The sequence below is a fragment of the Scyliorhinus canicula genome, chromosome 8 (genome assembly GCF_902713615.1).
Source record: "Scyliorhinus canicula chromosome 8, sScyCan1.1, whole genome shotgun sequence".
NCBI classification, from domain to species: Eukaryota; Metazoa; Chordata; class Chondrichthyes; order Carcharhiniformes; family Scyliorhinidae; genus Scyliorhinus; species Scyliorhinus canicula.
In genome coordinates this window covers 21177568-21194285 of record NC_052153.1, presented here as the reverse complement: position 1 = coordinate 21194285, position 16718 = coordinate 21177568, and the positions used below count along the sequence as shown (strand labels likewise).

The window sequence follows — 16718 nt, the reverse complement described above, 5'->3', positions numbered from 1 at the left end:
AATGGGAATTCATTTAGTTCTTCCAAAAAGCTGCTCGTCAGGATATTCAGCTAGAAGCCCTATGACTGCATCTAAGTTATAGCATACTACATATTAGGATACTAGAGAATGGAATGGACTGAACTCTCACCTCTGCAGTGAGCATTCAAAATGCAGCCCCCCCTGGTGGGGTGAAAGTCTTTGCCATCTACTGAGCTAATGCTCCTTTGTGAAATTAGGCTCAATGTAGTAGGTCAGGATCCAGAGTTAAATACTTAATTCATTGCCAAGTTTGCAAACTTACTCAAATTACACAGGATGGTTGATATAAAAATGGAAAAGTATCACATTATTGCAGTCAAGGAGCCCTCCACTTGGGTTGGGGAATACGTAGTGGCAGGGTGAAGGAGTTTTATTCTACATCTGATCATATTAGCGCTGCATTGGAAGTGACTGATGCAGCAGGAAATGCAATGCATTCAATTCTCCAGCAAGAAACATTTCTCGCCGTAAGCACATGAAAAGTCTCAAAAGATATTAAAATATATAGAAATACTTGAATATCCTTTGATGATTGGTTGATGCTGGGATCAGCTGAATCAGAGATGAATATTTCAGGTCTGATCCTTGCTGTGTTCTGCATTACCTATTCTCAGCTGGCCTCCGTGCTTCTGAATTCTCTCTCTCTTTAGGTGCCATGCCTGAAAGATATTTTGTTGGTTCATGATTATGCAACGGTCTTCTGTTGCCTTCTGCAGCTGGTTGACCTGGAACTCTCCTATTCTTGTGGCCTGCCATTGGTGTATGTTGGAAAGAATTACAAGTTGATACTCAACATGTTTTGCGGTGCTATGAATGCACCTTTCCTGGCCATCAAGTCCTCGAGTGGGACTGCAAACTGGAGCTTCTGCCTCAGAGGGAGGGATGCTACCCATTGCACCACAAGACCTCCCTTACCACCAACCCCATCCCATGCCCTAACCACTTGTCTCAGATTGAAACAGCTTCTGCTCTCCCAAGTTCTCCATCGCAAATACTGCCCAGCTGCACTTCATAATATTTCTTCCCTACCTCAGTCTATCTGCTGTTTCTGGATGAGACAGGTCAAAATCTGCCCAAACATGTGCTCCTGCAGACAGGTGACTGTCAGGCAAAGACAGGTCTGGACTGGAGTGTTTTATGATGGTGATCAAACTGCTTGCTGACAACATTATCAAGGCTCATCTCGTGAAGAATGCCACAGGCTGAAATATCTGAGGCGACCCGGGAAGCTATATCTCAACAAGGAGTCAACACTTCAAGGGGACAGGGGGGGAAAGTGGAGAGAGAAACCAGCAGAAAAAAGGTATTTAAACAAAAAAAAAAAAATTGCAAAAACAAAACTGAACCTTAAAGTTCAATATTTCAATCAAGCCCACTACCTACCTGGGTAATATTTCCAAAAAGCTTCCATTTCCTCGTAAACAAAGCATAGTGTGCAATTCCATATCTGCCTGCCACTGCAACACACTGGCCCAGCTGGTCTACCGCTGCAAACTGCAGTAATAGTGAAATACAAATTAAATATCATCAATTCACTAGGTTTTAAAAAAATAATTCAGTTTGCTAACTGTGGAGAGAAAAAAAAAACTCACCTTTATTGGCCAGTTACTTTCTAGATAGGTACTATGGATCTACAGAAAGAGAGACAAACAAGTTATATTATTCTTGGTGTTCAAAAGCAGAGATTGACAATTAACTACATTTGGTATTGCCTTCTTTTATAAATGCTCCCTCCCCAGACCATACATTGCACTGCTCGCCACTGAATTTGTTGCTGGGATGCAGCTATGTAAATCACCTCGTACGTCAGAAGCAAGAGATTTTTAGAATGTCAATTCCTATTTTTAAAAAAAGTTTAGATTACCCAATTATTTTTTTCCAATTAAGGGGCAATTTAGCGTAGCCAACCCACCTAACCAGCACATCTTTTGGGTTGTGGGGGTGAAACCCACGCAGACACGGGGAGAATGTGCAAACTCCACACGGACAGTGACCCAGGGCCGGGATTCGAACCCGGCTCCTCAGCGCCTTAGTCCCAGTGCTAACCACTGCACTGCCGTGCTGCCCTATGTTAACTCCCATTCTGGGGATAAGAGAGAGGTGAAGGCAACCGTGTCACATCTGCCTGAACAGTGCCCAAAAGGCTATGGAGCGGTCTATTGTGAAATAGACTAAAGCAAAAGTGAATTTCTGTCAATTGCATTGGAACAGATTTAGTTTCTAATTTCTATGCTGCATAAATCTGAAAGTTTTTCTTAGATGAAAACCAGCAAAATGGAGAAGTTGAGCTAATTGAAAAAAATCTTATGTGCACCAGGTCAAAACTATTTCAAAGGTTGAACGTCAAGTGGCAGTTTACCATAGAAACACAATTACAACAATCACTTCATATCCGACAGTCACACGATTGAAAGCTTGCACTGACCAACACTAAACTACCAGCCATGCAGCTGCTGAATCTTGTCAAATAGCAAAGCATTTTAATATCAAATCCATGTGACTGCACTGGTTCCTAATATTTAAAGGAGTTTGGCAGTGGTAGCATTAAAATATACAACCAATAAGTTCTCTTCAACAATATATCTTGCTGTCAACAAATGAAAAAAATGCATGCAAAAGCCATCACCTGTACAACATGCCAGTGCCTGTGTCCTAATAAAGTGCTTAAACCCTGAGGAACTAGAATGCCTTTGTACAGAGGGTTCTTTTCCCTGACAGGCTGATGGCCTGAATTTGCTGATGCGGTACTTGAATTTTGATTTTGCAATGTGTCACCACAGTTCAAATACAGTCGATCCTCTCCTTGTAGAAGTACTTGCTCCTGATTATTCTGGAAGGGAAGAAGATTGTAACAATTGCTCAACATCTTAATTCTCAGTTTAGAAAATTTAAATGTATGAAAATATTAAGTCTTATTAGTCAGAGGTGTTTTGTTAAAACTGAAATCAAACTAACATTCTCCAATCCGGAATAATTTATTTTGGGGAAAGAAATATGACCACTGAATTTTCCCAAGAAGGTTTACTCAAGACTCATTCCTGGAATGAGGGACTTATCTTATGAAGAAAGGTCGGACAGGTTAGGGCTGTCCTCATTGGATGTAGAAGAAAAGGAGCTGATCTTATTGAAACATATCAGATCCTGAGGGATTTGATCGGGCGGATACCAGGAGGACGTTTCCACTTGTGGGAGAGACTGGAACCAGGGACCACAGGTCAAGAGAGAGATAAAGAGACTTTTGTTTTCCCTCAAAGGATGGTTAGTATATGGATTTCTCTCCCCCAGAAAGCAATGGAGGCTGGGTCATTAGGCAGAGTTCGACAGATCTTTGATAAGTCTGATATTATGGGTGACAGAAGGCAACACAATCAGATCAGCCATGATCTTGTTGAATGGTGAAGCAAGCTCAAAGGTTTGAATGGCCTACTCCTCCTCCCAAGTCCTATATTCCAAGACCCTGAAAACCATCATAAAGCAGAGAGGGTGCAATAAACTGAAGAGTGACAATTTCTACTGCTATGTAGGCAAGTCCAAAGAGGGAAAAAACTGTTTATGATTCTCACAGGTAGGAGGAATAGGTTCAGAAAGCCTCTGCTTTTGATAGCAACATAAATGAATAACCTCAATTAGGTGAATAGAAGTAAAAGAATAAGTGTACAATTTCACTAAACTGACATGCGGGCGACTATCCAGCTTTTGGGAATGACGTTACCGTTGAGAGTTTGCAAAATAATTAAACCAACGTGAAAAAACAAACATTTTATTATGAAAAGAAATTAAACATGTTGGAAATACACAGGCAATTATTTTAAAAAAAGAGACAAGACAGATTTCCATTACAGGGTCCTTTTCTTGGAACATAACCCAGATCATCAAAACTCTTTTTAAAGTGGGAGAGAGTGATAAACACCTCAATCACACAAAAGTTAATGTGTTATGACTTGTGAGCTATGTACACGTAAAGCATCAACATGCCTCCTACTTCCTGCATGTCAAAAGACAACCTCCTCTGGCACCTCTTACTAAAAAGAAAATGGAGACAGCTAAGAAAATCACTATATTATCTTTTCCAACTCAGTTCTTGAGCCTTTTCTCTTTGCAGGTGCCAGCTGACTTCCCGTGCGTTCCCAGAATAAAAAAAAAATCTCCAGTCTTTTCTTTTTACTTGTATATTTATCAATTTGGTATTACAGCTGTCCTTAAAGAGTTAACAAGGCATTTTCTATCTACGCAGGAACACAGCAATCATTACATACATCAAAAGCTCACTACTTAAAGAGGAATAAATTGAAACAATAGGATTGTGAAAGGTATAATTATGGCTGTATTGTAAACATGTGCAGGCAGAGCACTTTCTGGTCATATTATGCAGAAGCACCATTCGGCTTACAAGATAGAATTAATGGAAAATGCAAACTCAAAGTGCTGTCCAGGTAAATTCAGAAAGGAAAGCAAGGAAGCACTTTGTTCGACAGAATTATTTCAGTATTGTTTCAGGAGGCAGTATGAAGATTGAACCTATAACATTAAAAAAAAATTGAACACTGCAAATCAAATACGAATTGCAAGCAATATTCATGCCACACAAGTGCCAGACAATGACCATCTCCAACAAGGGAGAATCTAACCATTGCACTTTGACATTCATTGACATTACCACTTGCAACTGAAAATATGTGTCATTTGAAACATGGAAGTCTGGCAATATCTGGTCTGAGAGAAACATGAGAGGATACAGGGAAAGATCGCACGAAGGGTTAACAGCAGCAGCAAAGAGCAGGATTATAAAATGCAGATTCCTTCTCCCAAACAAACAAAACAGGATTTTTGTATGAAGCTAAAAACAATGGCTCACACCTTCATTAAAAGTAACTATCTTAGTAAGCATCTGGAAAAGCATGGATGAGGGTTTCAGTTGAGCTAGGTGATAAATGTAAACCTTTCATGTTATAACCAAGTGGATTTTAGCATACCGCTAAAAGCAATGTTTCACACCTTCATTGAAAGTAACTATCTTAGTAAGCAGCTGGAAAGGAAAGGATGAGGTTCAGTTGAATTTGGTGACAATTCTAGGTGTGAAATTCTGCTAACACCAAGTAAATTGAAAGAAAATTGGAGACTATCAGTCTACGAGAAACATAATTTAAAACCAAAATCAAAGTCAAAATTATGAGCTGGGGACACAATTGGAAAATAAAACTATAGAAATGACAGGAACCAAACCAAAACTCACACCTCTATTGAAACCAAAGCATTTTTGAATATCACAAAGGAACTTTGAACATCACAAAGGAAACAATGTAATCAGAGACCCGAGAGGAAAGGTCATGTCAAAATGAATACTTAGATGTATTAGAATGTTTAGATCAAAGATACTTTTTACAATCAAAGTGAAATAAAAGTTACTTTACAATAAAGTCACAAAAACTTAATAATTGTTAGAAAGAGAATATAAACTCAGAGACCAGAGCAGGAACAACCAGAACTTAGAGAGAGGAGAGAAGCAGAGAAGGGACAAGAGAAGCAAGCAGAGTCAGCTTACAGTCAGCTCGGTCATGGGAAAGATAAGACATAGCAGCCGAGCTAAAACAGCTAATATATCCAAGGAAGACTAGAATTTAAAGAGGAGGCAGAGTCAGTTCAGAGATAGCCAGCAGAGCCAGCTCTCACAGCTCGGTACATAGGAAAGATAGGACATAGCAACCGAGCTCATCAGCGAATACATCTAAAGAAGACCAGACTTTAAAGAAGATCGATTGTCAAGGTGGGCCTGAAGGTCCCTACAACCAACCAGAAGGATCTAGACGCAACATTTGTTTTACCTTTCTGTAAAGACAGTGATTGCAGCTATTAAAATAAAAAATATAATAATAAAATAACTTAAAAGTTTTAACCTGAAACAGTGGTTATTCCCAAGTCTACTTTACTTACTTAGCAATGCGGGACCCAGGATCGATGCTACTAAGTGGTAAGTAGATGAAATCTTTGGTGAAGGTATGGGTTATACAGAGGGATAACTTGAAAATATAGTTTGACCTGAATAGCACCCACCGAAGCCTGCATCGGAGTCAGGGAGTGAGAATCCCTGTTCACCATTTAGAATGTTGGCCCTTTTTGGTATAGGGGGACTTCTAAGAATAGTGGTGAGTTTTCAACAACACACTGCCAAATTCCCCAATATCAACATCCTTGGGTTATAATTGACCAGAAACTGAACTGGACCATCTATATAAATACTATGGCAACCACAGGTCAGAGGCTGGGAATTCTGTGGTGAGTAACTCATCTTCCGAGTCCCCAAAACCTGTCCACCACCTACAAGGCACACGCCCGTGTGATGGGATACACTCTTCACTTGTCTGCATGAGTGTAGCCCCAACAACATTCAAGCTCATCTTGGATGGTGTCAAAGCAGCCTGATTTATCGGCACCCCATCCACTGCCTTAAACTTGCACTCCTTCCACCACAATGGCAGCAGTTGCACCATCCAAAGGATGCACCATCCACAGGATGTACTGTAGCAACTCATCACCGGTCATGAAGGTTCATTCGACAGCCCGTTCCAAACCCATGACCTCTACTACCTAGGACGAGGACAGTAGATGCATGGGAAAACCATGATTTGCAAGCTCTCTGCCATGCCCCACACAATGCCTGCTGTTGCAGGGTCAAATTCCTGGAAATCTTTTTTTATCTGTTCTGGGTGTACCTACACCACATGGACTGCAGCGGTTCAAGAAGGCACCTCACCATCTTCTCAAAGGCAATTAGGGATGGGTAATAAATACTGGCCTAGTAAGTGATGCTAATAAAAAAAAAAGAGAGCAGGATCATATAACAACTGGACACTTATTACACAGATTGCAACAGTTCTAATAATTTTTTATGGCTCTGATTTATGAAAGCTAAAAAATCTGTAAGCTAATATATATTAAGTGGCTTTATTAGCAATAATGCACTTCCTGTGAAGGAGTCCACAAAACAAACATTTCAAAAACCATGGTGAATTTGTAAAATTTCCCATTTTGTATATCTGTGACCAAAAATCACTGCCAAGAGAGATAAAATAGAAGATTGAAGAATGAATAGTTGAACAAATGTAATATTATTGGTCTGCAATTACAAAATAAGAATATCGTTGGGAGTTCAAGCTTGGCTTGCAACCTACCATGCAGGGGTTGACAGTTAAAGCGCTTTTGATGAATTGGAACTGCAGAATTTCTGCCTGTTGTAATACACTTTTGTTTTCCAGATCATTTCCAATTTGGTGAGTGCCATCATTGGAAATCACCCAAAGATGGTAGCCTTCAGCGCCCCAGCTCTGTAAAGAAGAAATAACTTTAGCAAAATATAAGATATTACAAAGCACAATCAATCAAGTTATTTTAAACACAGAGTATCAAAATAATTTTTTGTCTTTTACAACTAACAGGCAAGATGTTCCCATAATTTGGTCAAAATGATTAGATGACCAACTTTCAACCCACCGAGCATTGTTGCCAGCTAGGAGCTGTACAATTAAACGGATTCACACGTCTTTAAGTTTGGTGTGTGGAAGAGCCCAGTGTCTGTTCTTTACTTCCCTTAAACACGTATGGCTGAGATTGAGTGTACAATGTAAGGATTCGTAACCATGAGTTAATTTACTACAAATGCAGATTACTGGTACATCATCGTTGAACACAACAAAGTTACCTTCACCACTGAAGGATGGCAATGGTGAATTTTTTGCCCTCGTTTATTAGTCTGTTTGTAAACAATAGTCGCAAAACCTAATGGACAGATTTCAATAAAACTTGATGCATATCAAATGAAGAACGGATTAAATTTTAGCAAAGATCTAGATCCAGTTTCTAAAAGTATGCTTATAAAATAACTCAATAAAGTTAATCATAAGCAAGGAAGGGGAAAACCCCCCAGAAATGGCTTAATCTACACGAGCACAGCATGGAACGGAAGAACAACATCACAACCACCTTAATGGCATCATTAGACAAAACTAGATACCCATTCCACCAGAGACCCAGGAAGAAACAGAATAAGATCATGAGGACATGACAGCATAACAGGATGGCACACACCCTCTCATACCGCACAGCCCCACAATCATCATGCAAGACCAGAATAAACCTCCTGCATCATGATTGGGCACGCACCAACATGCATCTCCCTCAACTCCAGTGGCGCCATTGGCGCCAATGACCCAACACCACCGTCTCTTTTTTAAAAATAAATTTAGAGTACCCAATTAATTTTTTCCAATTAAGGGGCAATTTAGCATGGCCAATCCACCTAACCTGCACATCTTTGGGTTGTGGGGGTGAAACCCACACAGGCATGGGGAGAATGTGCAAACTTCACACGGACAATAACCCAGGGGCGGGATTCAAACCCGGGTCCTCCGCGCCGACACCACCTTCTCTTTCCGGATTCTAGACTATCTCCACCCACGGAGCAGCCAGGAACAGATTCATCATATCCACCCTTGCAAAAACAAAAGGAAATACATGGAAATCCCAGATCTACAGGGAGTTACATACTGTCACTGTCCCCACTGTCACGAGACTCCTAAATGACCCTCTCATTGACTGACCTCATTAACACTACACCCTGTATGCTTCATCTGATGCCAATGCTTATGTTGTGCATTGTATATCTTGTGTTGCCCTATTATGTATTTTCTTGAATTTTGTTTAATTCCCTTTTATTCCCATGTACTGAATGATCTGTTGAGCTGCTTGCAGAAAAATACTTTTCACTGTACCTCGGTACACGTGACAATAAACAAATCCAATCCATACTGCACAACTCAATTAAACCCCAGAAACAGGTCCAAGGCCGAATCACAATTAAAGGGAGAGGACCGGCAATAGTAACATGTTCAGACTATGGTCGAGCAGTAGGGCCACCCAAGGTACAAAGAAAAGAAAAAAAGAGGAAAAAGAACGAAGAAAACAGACCCACTAGGTGATGACACCCATCAGCGAGGAGAACGCAACCTATCCCCAGGCCCTTGTGCACCACAGGGGCAGAGAAACAAAACAAAACCCAGCCTCCCAGGACCTCCCGCCCCCTAACAGGACAACAGACACGTCACTTGACCTGGCTTGGCCCAGCACTAACGAGCACGAGGAACTACAACCCCAGGGCCTCCAACATACCCAGAGGACCTTTACTCCTGTTGAGCCTGCACCTTTCCAACAACATCCAGGGCACGATGATGATTATTCTGGGACAAGCCAAGTAAGGGGGGGGGAGGGGGCGGCACTTTCGTCAGAGGAGAAGAGCAGTACCGTCAAGACACCCACCATCAAGTCCCCAAAACCAATGGGCCAGATCAGGGTAGGAATCAACACAATGTTCATCCAGATGGAGAGGAAAGAAAGAGAGAAAAGAATAGGACCCCCAAGGAGGGGACACCCAGCCAAGCTCAACATGATCACCCTCACAGAAAGGATATCCAGAGCAACCTTCCTCTTTAACAAGTCAACCATCATAATAGGCCTGGGCGGAATATGAAGAGACCCAAACAGAAGAAAGGAAAAACTCAACCTCAGGGAAGGGACAGAAGGAATCCAATCATCCCCAGGATACAAACTCTGCCCAGTCCAAAAAAAGGATGAAGACACAAATTCTTAATTAAAAGAATGAATCTACAAATCCAAAAGAGAAGCATGAAACTGATTAGTTTTAACTGGGAGGGGAAGCTATCAATCTTAACGAGGACTGAACTAACCCACCCTGCCTTCACCTCGCCCCAGCTCCACTTGCCTTCTTCATAACCAAAAGGAGTAAAACTACACACAAGTCACACTTCCCAGAATTGGCACAAAATTATCTTGCTAACACAGGTTAACAGGAAAAGGATAAAGGTAAGAACAGCACTGGCCATCATGCTCACATTTTTCATTCTCCAACACGAAACCAAAAAAGTAAAAAGTCAACACGATGAACAGGGAGTAGCGATCGGGATTATTGAAGAAACACAGAGCGGAATCCAGGATAAAGACGACTTCCACGTCACACGAGAAGGCAAAGGATAGGGCACTCTCCAGGATTCCATTGATTGAAGCATGATAGGGGCTGGTTTAGCTCACTGAGCTAAATCGCTGGCTTTTAAAGCAGACCAAGCAGGCCAGCAGCACGGTTCGATTCCCGTACCAGCCTCCCCGAACAGGCGCCGGAATGTGGCAACTAGGGGCTTTTCACAGTAACTTCATTGAAGCCTACTTGTGACAATAAGCTATTTTAATTTTTTTTCATTTTCATGAGACAGCACCACTTCCATCATGCCATCGCTCCAACATGCAGGCAGTCCACAGCTTAGGCCATGGCTGGGGCCGGGGGGAAACATGACCCACTAGGCCATCTCCAACCTTTCACAACGAGCATAGAGATAAGGCAATATAGGACAAGCGATCAGTGGGCCGACCAACCCCTAGCCTCTCAGACAGAATACGCTGTGTTCCATCAAATCTGATGCACCCAGCCTCTAAATCAAGATTACCAAACCATGGAAGCTGATTCTCAAATTCAATCGGGAACTTGCGTCCCATCTCTCGCCAGGGACTGTGCTCCGGGGGCATCCTGCTCGGTCCCAATCTCCCGAAACCACCAAGATACACATCACAACCAGGGGCTGGTTTAACTCACTCGGCTAAATCGCTGGCTTTTAAAGCAGACCAACAGCACGGTTCGATTCCCGTACCAGCCTCCCCGGACAGGCGCCGGAATGTGGCGACTAGGGGTTTTTCACAGTGGGAATGGGACTATTTGGCGCCGCCCTTTTGGCGCCGACCTTTTTGGCGCCGCCAACAGGAATCCAACAGTCCGGGAGCTGGTTTGTTTACTGAGTTCATTTCTCTCAGTTTGTTGCTGACGGTCTCTCACCATCCGGCAAGTTCCCGCAAACTCATACACTGCTCTGTTACAGACGTCATGATCGGTCTGACATTGTTTCCTTACGAATTTGCTATTATCTTTAGCCCTTGGGTTCAATCGTATAACGTTGACTAAGTGTGTCATTATTTGCCATACGTATAGCGGTAATGTACATACGTTAATATGCAAAGTACGGATCAAATAGTAAATCAGCAGATAAGACTAGATTCGGGAAAAATAACAAAATGCCCAAACTAAAGGTTCTGTACCTAAGCAAGTCTCTCACCATCCGGCAGGGGCTGCAGTGGCTAGTTTACTACTATACCTCTTCAGACAAGCTTTCTCTTATTTTATAATTTGCCCAACCCTGCAGTTACAATTAGCACGGCGGCATACGAGTGCTGTGTGTGACCTCTTGCCTCCTTATATTTCATCTTAACGCTAACTGTAATAGTGGTCTCCTTAACATCTGTCTCGTCTGATTAATGTGTTAAAATAAGCATTAAGTAACAGAGTCACCCCTCCATATGTTCCTTATTTTCTAAATTCTACAAACCGTTAACTGTTAAGGTCTCAATGCTTGTCGCTCTGTAGATATGTTCCTGTAATGGCTGTCAGTTCGTACTTGCTAATTTGTATTTGCACAATGCGTTCAACGTTTTTAATGCCTTGGTGTGTGCTTAGGTACAGAACCTTTAGTTTGGGCATTTTGTTATTTTTCCCGAATCTAGTCTTATCTGCTGATTTACTATTTGATCCGCACTCTGCATATTAACGTATGTACATTACCGCTATACGTATTTTACTGGTGCCTTACACGATAAACGGTGCTACAATATAAAATTACATCAACCTACCTATGGAGGTTTTAAAGAAAATGATGACACACTTAGTCAACGTTATACGATTGAAGCAGTCTCTTTTAATATGAAATCGAAATTGATTCGAGCTGTCAGAGAAGTACAGAACATAAGAACCCGAGGGCTAAAGATAATAGCAAATTCGTAAGGAAACAATATCAGACAGATCATGACGTCTGTAACAGAGCAGTGTATGAGTTTGCGGGAACTTGCCGGATGGTGAGAGACTTGGACAATAAAAACTACTCACGGGATAAGAAAGTCAGCAACAAACTGAGAGAAATGAACTCAGTAAACGAACCAGCTCCCGGACTGTTGGATTCCTGTTGGCGGCGCCAAAAAGGCCAGCGCCAAAACAGATGAGCGCCAAAAGATCAGCGCCAAAAGGTACCCGACCCTTCACAGTAACTTCATTGAAGCCTACTCGTGACAATAAGCGATTTTCATTACAATTTTCACATCATGCAACAGGACTTCGACAACACTAAGGCGGTCCCTAACCACTGTTCTTTTGAGTGAAGAAACTCTCTCGTATGCCTCCATCACTCTTCTTAAGCCACCTGCCGTCTCTCCAAATGAGCTATCTGCCCTGCAGATCTGAAATTATCAGCCAAGGCAACATCTTCGACGGCAACCATCATTCGATGCACACAGCACAGCCAAGGTGAGGGCCTGCTTAGCAGCGATTGTGCCACTTCAAGCTGGGCCAACCCCAGTCCATCCCATACGCTTCGACCGAATGAGGATGTTAGCATTTTATCTCAGCTCTTCCTTGCAAAAAGATCAATCAGGAAATTCCAGGGATATCACAAGAAAAAACAAGTATGAAACGTGCATCAGGACGAAATGATGGATTAAATGATGTGCAGACCCAAAGCTCATGAAAACACAATCACTCCCAAGCCCACATCTCGTGACCCTGTTTTTTTCTTTAAAAAGAGAGACAGGATTGTCTTTATGAATGTTGTGGGTTACTTTGTTAATATTTTAAAAATGTTGTGGCTTGTCTCAGTTGCTGCAGTGCAATTTGTCACAGCTGTCAAAAATGTGCGCAGAGATTTCAGAGCTGGTTGTTGGATGTGGCCTCACCAATGAGATGGTAGCTCTTAATAAAAATTATAATTTTCCAATTTTGGAGTTACAGAGCATCAATCAGAGAAAAGGCTCAAAGAGCTTTTTAATTGCTATAATGTTGAGTTAAAACATCGTGGTAGAGGTATGCGCTTTATCGAGTGCCCTCTTCACTTGTTTACATTGCAATGTCAGCAAACTGATCAACCTCATTCTTGTTAGATTGCAATTTCATTTATCTGAAGGTCTGCATTTTCAGCACAACTGCAGTTGCATTCAATGTGCATCTTGTTGGAAAACTGTTACATCACTTCTTAAAAGTACTCACCATAGAGCTGATTTTTATAGGTTCCTTTTTAGTGCCATCAGAATAATGCCTTAAAATCAAGAGAATGAAATAGTTAATTGTAATCTGAAGTTTTGTTAATCATCAATAGCTGAAAATTAGCATTTCCACCCCAGTTATCTATGATTCAATTGAAGATCCTTAAACAATGTACTTTTTGAATAAATGGATTCTGGTTTTATAAAAGTACAATTCTTCCTCAATTCAAAAAATTTGGGACTGCAACACATCAGATGTTGGTTGGGTGAAATCTGAATGATCAGCTACGATAGGACAAAGGACACTATCAGCCACAGGACAATTTTTGCTTGCCCGAAAAACATCCAAGTGACATTTAGATGATTAGATAAGATTAACTGAATAAAATTAGCTGCAGGGGGAAAAAAAAAATATCCCTGCACGTCTTTGGGTTTTGGATGCGAAAATTCCTCCAAAATTCTTATCTACTCTCATTTCCAAACCTCTGCGCGCCACTGCACCGTAATAAGATAGTGCCTTTCTTAAATATGGTGCCCTTCCATCAACGTTTGGTTCTCGTAATACGAGCCTTCAGCTGTCGGAAATTCCCTCCTCATTTTTAGCTTCACTCCTCACCTTCTTAAAGTCTAATAAATAAAATCTCCAGCAACAATAAGATTTGAGTAACTTCCAACTTTGCACCATGGTTCAGTGCACAAACTAGGAAAATGAAAAATCCCTTTGTCAAGTGTATCTCAATCTTAAAAATGTTTTGGAAGTACAAATTGTTCCAGACGAAATATATTGCAGCCTAAAAATGATGGAGGATTGCCTAATCTTGCCATTGGAATATGCAGATAGCACACAGGAAGCAGTTACAACGTGCTGTTAAGTTCCAAAGACAATTGCAGAAGCATCATTTTGCTTTTAATATCAGGTCGGAGAGTTCAGTTAAAGTTGAAATAGTGGAAAATAACACGTGACATGGGACAAAATCAAAATAATTTCAGAAAATGGTTTACTTTCACTCCAAGAACTAGCCCCCAGCCTGAGATATATAAAATGGAGTAATGAATGCAGTTTCTGTACTACAGACTGTTATATGCAATTGTACTGCAGACCTTGAATTTCTGAAGGAAATACTCACGCAAAATCTCCACCCAGTGTGCAAAACAGATGAGCACCAAAAACACTCCACAGGGATAAGCCTCCACATTCCCATGTAACCATAGCAACGCTACAATCAGGTGACCATCTGACCAGCTTCACTGCCCCAGTCTTGTTCCAAATATCTGTTCAAGAAATAAAAAAATAATTTGGCTAAGTATTGAAGTACTGAACTGGAAAAACTCAACACAGTTCTACAGAATGAAAAAAAGTGCCATAGTGCACATAAAATAGGCGTTAACTACGTGAAAAATACTTTCTGGCACTGCATTTCTCTCCAGCTGCAAGATCATTACCAACAATGTAAGGCTAGAAGTTTTATAGGCGCTTCCAATTTGGATTTCTTTTGGTTCTTTCATGTTATATAACAATGAGCCATAATATCATATTGCTGATTACACAACAACATCTGCCATTAGGCTTGCCCATACAGTTGTGCCTGAAGTATTTTTGCAAAGCAAGTTGCTGAGGGTGTAATCTGATAACAATACAGAGGGGAAAACCAGGCATCTGGGACCCAAGTGGATGGAACAACCAACTATGCATCGCCTTACACTTGACAGAAGGATAGGGGAGTTGGCAACTCGAGAGCTAAGCGGAAGCACCAATTGGAATATATGAATTTGTAGAAAAATATTCAAATCATATACTGAGTTGAGAAAGAGGGTGGGGGAAAAGAGAGAAAGAGGGAAAAAGAATAGAGTAGGGCAGCATGGTGGCACAGAGGTTAGCACTGCTGCCTTACAGCGTCAGAGACCCAGGTTCAATTTCGGCCTTGGGTGACTGGGTGGATTTTGCACGTTCTCTCCATGCCTACATAGGTTTCCTCCAGGGTTAGATGAAAAGAAAGCGAGGGGGGGAGGGGGGAGGGGGGGGAGAAGAGAGGGAAAAGAAGTGGGGAGGGGCAAGGCCAAGAAGGGTGCGGCTTGAGGGCGCGAGGGCAAGGGGGGGGGGGGGGGGGGGGGAATAGAGAGAGACAAGGGCGAGCGGGGAGTAGGGTAAGCGAGAGAAAGAGAAAAAAAGAAACTAAGGTAAAATTTAAATAAATAAAGTCGCCAACAATAATCAATATTATGCATTTTGCAAAGGGTGGGAGTGCTCTTCAATGCTGATAAAGTTATAGTGACAAGGCATTTCACTCGGATGAAGTACCTACACAGGTGAGCCATGACATTTCAGACTTACCAGGGTAATGCTTTGGAGTTAATTCCAGCTTGTGGGACAGCTGCATGGCCCCTGTAGTTGTATCCATTGTGTAAACTAAAACTGAACCACTGGCAGAATAGGAAAATAATCAGTTAATAACCAGTTTCAGAAAACCAATGTTTCAACATTTGTTAGCAAGTTATGGAATTATAATACCCAGAAATGGAAGACAAGCCAATTTCGAGATCGAGCACAGCCTCAAACATCAAGAGTACACAAGGGCAGCACGGTAGCATAGTGGTTAGCACAATTGCTTCACAGCTCCAAGGTCCCAGGTTCGAGTCCGGTTTGGGTCACTGTCTGTGCGGAGTCTGCACATCCTCCCAGTGTGTGCGTGGGTTTGCTCCGGTTTCCTCCCACAGTCCAAAGATGTGCAGGTTCGGTGAATTGGCCATAATAAATTGTCCTTCATGTCCAAAATTGCCCTTCATGTTGGGTGGGGTTACTGGGTTATGGGGATAGGGTGGAGGTGTTGACCTTGGGTAGGGTGCTCTTTCCAAGAGCTGGTGCAGACTCAACGGGCCGAATGGCCTCCTTCTGCACTGTAAATTCTATGAAACATGATTATAATTGACGACAATGACAAGGAAGATGCTCAAGCTCCCCTTGTTGCAGCATTCAATTGTTTCTTAAATAAGTCCAAGTGTTTTCCACTCCACTATGCTCTCTGGACGTCTATTCCATGTGCTGATTGCTCCATATTGCTTCAGGATATCAGTTCTAAATTTGGCTTTTATAAGTTTGAACCGGTGTTCCTTTTCCTATGGTCTCGTCCAAAGTAAGTTGCCAGATTTACCTTTCCTTTGCATACTACCATTATATTTTATATATATTTTTAAGATCACAACTGGCTTTTCCTTTCAGGGATAAAACACCCAAAATTATCCAATATTTCTTCATATAGACCTTTGGCAAGCAGAATCAATCATAGGACTCTTCCCATAGTTGATTCCAGTGCTAGAAAGTCTCACTTGTGCCTTAGTCACCAGAGATTAATGCAGTATTCATAATGACCGTGTATGACAGTTCTTCAGAGCGAAATCTGTTAGCTCAGAAGAGTTGCACGTTACATGGATTCAAAATGTTACAGTGCTTTTCTCCAGATGCTGCCAAGTGAGAGGGTGAGGAGATTTGGAAGGGGGGGTAGAAAGAGGTAAGAGAGACAGCGCGGAGGGGGGGGGGGGGGGGGGGGGGGGGGGGGGGGGGA

General features: G+C 41.8%; 1 protein-coding gene across 2 annotated transcripts in view; it reads right to left on the bottom strand.

The window, feature by feature from the left end:
- ric1 (RIC1 homolog, RAB6A GEF complex partner 1) overlaps positions 1 to 16718 on the bottom strand; it is a 161512-nt gene that overhangs the window by 46874 nt on the left and 97920 nt on the right. For both annotated transcript variants that reach the window (XM_038804247.1, XM_038804248.1), the window contains 7 exons: positions 15491 to 15579; positions 14286 to 14430; positions 13163 to 13211; positions 7191 to 7343; positions 2648 to 2851; positions 1614 to 1652; positions 1405 to 1515 (listed from right to left, as the gene is read on the bottom strand). In XM_038804247.1, the coding sequence (XP_038660175.1) occupies positions 1405 to 1515; positions 1614 to 1652; positions 2648 to 2851; positions 7191 to 7343; positions 13163 to 13211; positions 14286 to 14430; positions 15491 to 15579 (790 nt within the window). The remainder of the gene's footprint in view (positions 1 to 1404; positions 1516 to 1613; positions 1653 to 2647; positions 2852 to 7190; positions 7344 to 13162; positions 13212 to 14285; positions 14431 to 15490; positions 15580 to 16718) is intronic.